Source organism: Myotis davidii, unplaced genomic scaffold, assembly GCF_000327345.1.
Source record: "Myotis davidii unplaced genomic scaffold, ASM32734v1 scaffold18, whole genome shotgun sequence".
Classification (NCBI taxonomy): Eukaryota; Metazoa; Chordata; class Mammalia; order Chiroptera; family Vespertilionidae; genus Myotis; species Myotis davidii.
The window spans coordinates 7838465-7845696 of record NW_006292696.1 but is presented as its reverse complement, the minus strand read 5'-3'; the positions used below and the strand labels follow the sequence as shown (position 1 = coordinate 7845696).

Sequence of the window (7232 nt, the reverse complement as noted above, 5' to 3'; positions counted from 1 at the left end):
TCGCCTGCAGAGGCTTCACCTGGGGAGCCCTTGAGCGGCCCGTGGGCGGGCGTGTCGGGCCTGTGCTTACCTTCACCTGGGAAGCCCTTGAGCCGCCCGTGGGCGGGCGTGTCGGGCCTGGGCTTACCTGGGCCAGGTGTGGCTCCTCGGCCCTCGTTGGGCCGCTTTCCCCTTCCTCCCCTTTTTAAGGCCGGTTCCCTCCGCTTAGCCCGGACTCCAGGCCCCAAGTCCTGGCCACGCAAGAGCGCGCAGAGGGGTCCACGCCGTGGGCAGGCGGAGTGGCCAGGGGGGGCCCGGCCCCGTTCCCCGCTGCGGGCTTGGGGGCTGGCTGGCGAGGGCCAGGCCCGAGGCCCCGCTCCGCACCCTGGGGAGGGGGTCCTGGCTGTGCTTCTGGGGGCCTTGGAGTCCCATTCTCTTGTGCTTGTTTGTTTGTTGGTTTTCGCGCAGATCCTCTCTCACTTCACTCTCCTTGTTCCCCTCCCCCGTCCCCCCAGGGATAAGGACCGAACAGGACTTCTACGTGCGCCTCATTGACTCCATGACAAAACAAGTAAGTTGTTTCTTCATTTCGCGCCGCAGGGGTACTCTAGGGCCGCAACATTTAGGGGAGTCAAGAAGCTGGCTACTCCCCAGCGAGAGGGCTGGGACTCGAACTCTCAGCATCAGGGCCGGCCGCGGACCCGGCTCTCTCTCGGCGCCGCCTTCCAGGTGCGCATGCATTCAGGCATTTGTGCCCGCCGCGTGGGGAACGTGGCTCGACGGCTCTCCTAAGGGAAACGCAGACCTTAGGGCGATGGGCTGCTGAGTGGGGAGAATGTAGGCTCAACTTTGCCTGACCCCGCCGGGTGCCCCAGGGGGCGCACAAGGTGTCCCGGGGAAACTGGTGAGGAGTGGGCCAGATGTGCAAAACCCGAACCGCTTGGGCCTCCCCCAGGAGGCCTGGGGTAGAGGGAGCTTCTCCAGGAGTGGTGAGGCGGGCTGAGAACGCAGATGATCCACTTCACAGATTTTTTAAAAGGAGGAGGTAGTGGTGGTGGTGGTGTGTTGGAAGAGGGAGCGACAATTGTTAGAGGATATTTTGCAAAAATCCTCCTGCCTTTGCCTCCAAGTTTGGCCAGAAGCCAGGCAGCATGAGTGAGCTTGTGGTCTTAAAGGTACATAGAGGACGTTTCTTAAGCTCCCCAACAAGCATTAAGTCAAGCGGTATACATTAAGGTTGAGTTATGGTTTAAAAGATACAATTATGAGCCCAGTCAGAAAAGAGGCCTGACGTTTTAATGAGGCACAGGAGTTTTTCCCCTCCCATTTCTTTTAAATTTTAAGAAAAAGTTTAGTTTCAGAACTAAGTAATAGCTGGTTAGGTAGTTGGAGAACTTAGTCACGGAAAAAAGAAGACAGCTTTATTGGGTGAGGGAAAGAAATCAGAACAAAGAGAAAAGTTATCCATTGTGTACCAACTACCAATTCAGTAGGAGGGTTAAAACTTGCTTGATTGTGATTTAAAAGTATTCCCTTTAAAATAAGGGAGGTGATCTTCTTTCATTGATATTGGTTTGGAAGTTTTCAAATGAAGATATACATACATATTTAAAAGTTGTTTTTAGGTAAGCATGGCTTAAATATGTTGTACAAAATGCACACCATTAAGCTGTTGTAAGGTTTAAAATCTATCAGCAAGAATAAATTTAATAACAGCTAATTTTGATTATTACCTGATATTTCATTGCAAACCAAGTAGAAAATGAGGGTATGAGACATATTTTTAAGATAATAAATATCTATTGAAATCTATTTCAAGTATTTGCAAAAAAAAAATTGGACTTTCTTGAAGATCTAGTTATTTCTTGGTTGATTGTTCAGAGTAAATCCACACTGATAGTTTTAGTCTTTTTTTAATTTACTGGTTTTTGTAATTATATAGGAGAATTCCCTTTTAATTGGATAGATTATATTTTGTTAATTTTTCCCCCCTGCCAAGCAGAAAACAAAAGCCTGATTTCTATAACAGTTGTTTTTTTCACGATATCAAAACAAAAATGTCTTAAGTGATGTTTTGTTTTAAAAAAATTGTCTTTGATACCTTGATTATCTTTTCCTGCCATTCTCATCCCAGGAAAGAAAAGATGGGAGGGGGTGGGGAAAGTATGAACTCTAATATGTATTCCATATGTATTTGTTAAAATTTACTTTTTGAAAGGTAAAAAAAATCTCCACATACCAGTATATAAGGCCTGTCTGCTTATGCAACATTGACAACTTAAATATTAAATTATAGGCAGCACTATGAAAGCAACAGTTGCGTGGTGCACAAAATTAGGACATGTTTGAAGTGATTAACTTCTCTCAAAACTTTATATTAGACCCCTTACACAAAAAGTGCTACCAAAAATCAATTTTCCCATTATGAAATGAACTGACTTTACACACTTTCATATGGTGGGAGAATAATCTTTTATATTTTTATAAAGCAACACATCAAATATCATTTTACTAACTAGGTTACAGAGCTTAAGAAAAATTATAGCTTAAGGCATCCTTTGACCTCTTGGTTATAATAAATTCTACCAGGTGTGTGTGTGTGTGTGTGTGTGTGTGTGTGTGTGTGTGTACTAGAACAAGATACAGTTTATTTTTAATAATAGCAGGTATGAGAAAGTCATTTGCCATAATATGACATCTCCCTGGAAGTTAAAATGATAAATGTATACAGTTCTATATTTTGGTGAGGAGTGACCGGAGAAAAGGTTTAAATAATTCTCTGAATTTAGTCTAAAAATATCAAGAAGAAGAGATTTTTTTTTTTGAGTCATACCTGTTTGCTTTCATAATAATTTCCTAATGCCTCTGTGTAGCTTTCACTTTGAAAGACAATCCTTGCCCATTCTCCGGCTGCACGTTCGTTGATTATGTGCTGTTAGAGTTTGGGAAGTAGGTTAGCTTCTTGTGTACACAATTAACACAATAGTCTTTAAAAAGCAGATCAGTTTGAAGAAGCATAACTTTCCTTAGCTGTGACATAATTATTATATTTTAGCCTTGATGAGTAAAACAAGGGGTGTTCATTTAGTTTGAATTATTCTATGATAATTAACTACCAAGTCTGATAAAAAATTCTTAAATTTTTGATTTTAGTTAAATGTGCAGTAACCCATTCAATCAGAAGTAAGGCTAAAGCTGACTGAATAAATGGTACCCACCCCCTGCCCCCCACTCAAATTCTTCTAGATCAGTGGTTCTCAACCTTCTGGCCCTTTAAATACAGTTCCTCATGTTGTGACCCAACCATAAAATTATTTTCGTTGCTACTTCATAACTGTAATGTTGCTACTGTTATGTTATGGATCATAATATAAATATCTGATATGCAGGATGGTCTTAGGCGACCCCTGTGAAAGGGTCATTCAACCGCCAAAGGGATCGCTACCCACAGGTTGAGAACCGCTGTTCTAGATAGACTCAGGATTTTGATATTTAGAATGCAGACTGGAATATTTTCAGTGATGTGATGCATTCTAATAGCATCATAAGTTTCAGAGAGAATACGTAGCCACAGTTCAAGTCTTCCTTTAGCTGCTGGTTTATTGTAACACTTTTCAGATCTGAGATACAGCGTTATGTGTGTGATGTCATATCTTTGCCTCACAAGATGGGGTTAAAAATCAAAGGGAATTTTTGGCAAGCAGAATCCAAAACTAGCTGTGCACTCCACATTTTCATAGAATGTCCCTGATCTTGGGTGGAGTTAGAATCATTGAGATCAAACAGAAATGTACTCAACCAAGATATGCTGGTATGACACACACTATTTCACACCTTTTCAAAGTGTCTCATGACACTCTTTTGGATAATGACTCTTAATTTTGGACTCTCCCAGAAAGATGAAGCTTCATTAGAAGTGAATGTGTAAGGAACTGAGCCCCCTATCCCTCTGCCTCTTGTATAAAACACAGAGGATATAATGATATTTTAAAAATTCATCCACCAACTAGAAAATAAGAGGCTTGCTTTTTGGGAAGGGTTGTTCAAAACCAAGTTTAGCTGGACTAAAAATAGGTTGTTTTTGTGTCATTGCTGTTTTTGGTATTCCATTAGTGAGCATGCAAAAAGGCCTGTAGAATTCAGAACTTTATGGCTGTTGCATCCAGAAACAGTATCTACTGCAGAAGCTCAAGTGAACCCGGTGGGGAGGTCTGAGGTTAAATCTGCTTCATTTCAGATTTTCATGTAGTATTTGAAATTGGATTATGTTCTGTGATTGCTTCACTGAGTTATTTATCTTTTAATAGTTAAAAAAAGCATTTAACTTATCTTCCCTCCTAGTATTTTGCTTTAAAAAAAAAGTGACAGCTTTATAATTCAAAGAAAGAGCATCAAAGTCCATAAAGTTATCAAAAACAAAACTCTCCCTGCCCCCAAACAAAAGCTTTTTTTTTTTTTGAAATGGGGAAAATAATGGCCACATAATCCTTGAATGTATAGGTTTGAAGGTAGGTGATGTGGTGAGGGAACTCTAAAAGGTCCCAGCACAGTGGGAGGTGCAAGGAACAATAATCAGAAATGCTGTCATATTTCTTTTCCCAACTAATCTTTATATATTTGTTTTGATGTTCCTGGTACTTTAAGTTATTGATGCAAGTGCATTTTTCCCTATTGATTGTTTCATTATATCCTGCCACAGCTACGTAGATTTGATTAACAACCCTTTCAGTTCGTGGTTCTTCATTGGTAGATAAACACATTTTTAGTATATCAATAAGTTCCAAAGGAATTCACTAGGTCAGGAGAGAGGGTCTTTCATACTTTTGGAAAAACATACAAACAAAAAAGAGCACAAGGCAAGATTATAGTCAGGAGCCATATTTCAGCAGCTTTCTTTCTTCTTTGGTAAAACGTAAAAAATGCAGGTGATTTAAATTTCCTTGCACATGGAGGAATGAAGAAGTTTGGAATTTTTATGCATGATCAGGACCTGTGTTTGGGAAAATGTAAACTCATCACAGTGGAAAATGTGTTGTTTGGAGTCTGGGGGTGAAAACAAAGCTGATGGTTTTGGAGAGATTGCCGGAGCCAGATGGCCTAGTACTTCCCCAGTCTGGCGGTCCAACTGCTCCCTCCTGGATAATATACAGCCATTTGTTCGGGGATATTTACGCTAGAGCTGTTTCCATGTGAATGTTTGAACAGCATTAAAAAACGAACATATTAGTAGTGATGCATTTCTAGAACTTGTATGAGTACACCGATAGACTGTTCTTATGCCTTTACTTACATTGCTGAGAGGCAGGAAGGAGGGTTTGGATATCGGTGAATTGTTTATATAGTTGTTGAACAAGAATAATTTGGTCTTAGTGAGTAATTAGAATATGTAAGCATTTGGAATTAAATTAATGGAAATTAGGGGAGAACCTACCTCAGAGCTCTGTTGTGAGAATTATATGAACTCATACATGTAAAGTGCTTAGAATAGTGATGGGCACACATTAAGTGCTTAATAAATTAGCTGCTGTTTTTTTATTATTATTATCATCATCATCATCATCCTATTGGATTGACAAAGCCAGTTGAATCCACTAATATAGATGGAAATGTAGTTATCATATGAGTGAAATATCTTTTATAATATGGGATTGTTAGAATGATTCAGTTTTTATCTTGGCGTTTGAATAATATAAGGGATTTTATTTTTTTTTGAGACATAAAAGATGTATTCTAAAGCTAACTGCTTTTGGTACACATTCTCTTTTTATTCAGGGCTGTGATGTAACTGAACAGCATACTGAATATGATATCATTCCTTTGCAACTTTCCTAATTCAGTCCTGAAAACGGCCCGCTTAGCTGCTGAGCTGAAATTACATCTTTGTAATTTGTTCACCAGTAGCCAAGCTGCTAATTGAAGCAAAATAATTTTTTATTTTATCCCACTATTAATGTTGGAAGGCTGTTTGACACAATTGTTTATGAAATGTCAGATGTGTAGTGTTTTCTTTGGCTCAGGTTAATTTCTAACCAACCTTCTGGAAATTTCTAGGATCACATTAGCTAGCACTTTTTTTTTCTTTTTTTTAATGACAAGCAGTGGAACTTGGTGGTCAAATGTAATGATTCATATCACAGTATGCTGATATTGTAGGTGTTAGTATTATTTTTTGATTAGTTTCAATTCTTGATAATTTGCTACCAAAGCCTTATTGACAATCTGTTTAGAGGACACTTCACTTCTGGTTGAAGGAGGTACTTTGTACATTCATGAACTTTTTTTTTTTTAATGAACTGATTATTTAAGGTGACACATTAGGTTTGGCCTTTTATTTTGTGTGTGGGGAAAAAAGAGTAACATATATTCAAGGTTACTCTTTGGTTTAAATGGAAAATTAGGAATTTTTGTTAGTTATAGATAACCTATCTCTCTCTCTCTCTTTCTCTCTCTTTCTCTCTCTCTGTCTTTCTAAACTAATGACAACAAATCTCCTATTATTTGGTTGTAAACCAAAACGACTAATACAAACATTTTGTTTCTAAAACCCTTTTGGATTTTGAGGAACCAAAGCCAAAATATTCTCCTCACCCTCTTTCTTTTGGCAAGGAACACGAAGAGTTAAAACTATTAGAAAAATAAACAAAGAAGGCCATGCTTAATTCTCTGTATTTCCTTTGGCATCCTATTGAAGTGTGATCCTGGAGTGTATGTTCACCATATATTTTTTGTTTTACTGTGTGGTCTTTATCCACAGTAAGTTTCAATTAACTTTTAAAACCCAGTGATATTTTAGAAAAGCAGGATGAATCACACTTCACAAGATGCCTTCTAAAAACAGTGGCAACCAATGCAGATTTTCACTATTGATTGATTATTTCTTTGCAAAGATGCTGTAGGTTAATTTATAATTGGGCACTTGAAATTGATGGCATTTTATCCTCTCCTGGTAAACCTTCTGCCTTGTTGCATAAGGATGTGAAAGTTTAACAATTCCTATTTTTTTCTTCATTTTTGTTAATTATAAAACATTATTCTGGGGAAAAAAACAAACCTCTCAATATGAAAGTTAATAAAGTATTAAAAATAATTGCATATTTTCTTTCTGCTTAATAGAAGAGGGCATTAAAAAAAGGGAGGCTAGTCTATCAGAAAAATAAATCTACTCTAAATGTGTCGTTTTGATTGTCAATTTCTCCAGGTTTTTAAAGTTGCGATGAAGTTAACTCTGTTTATTCTCCTACTTTTCTTCCTGA

The 7232-nt window shown here is 38.6% G+C and overlaps 1 protein-coding gene across 2 annotated transcripts in view; it reads left to right on the top strand.

Annotated features, from left to right (window-relative positions):
* The window catches only part of EBF1 (early B-cell factor 1), a 392963-nt gene that overhangs the window by 1354 nt on the left and 384377 nt on the right, over positions 1 to 7232 (top strand). For both annotated transcript variants that reach the window (XM_006766302.2, XM_015565648.1), the window contains exon 2: positions 494 to 550. In XM_006766302.2, coding sequence (XP_006766365.2) covers positions 494 to 550 — 57 coding nt within the window. The remainder of the gene's footprint in view (positions 1 to 493; positions 551 to 7232) is intronic.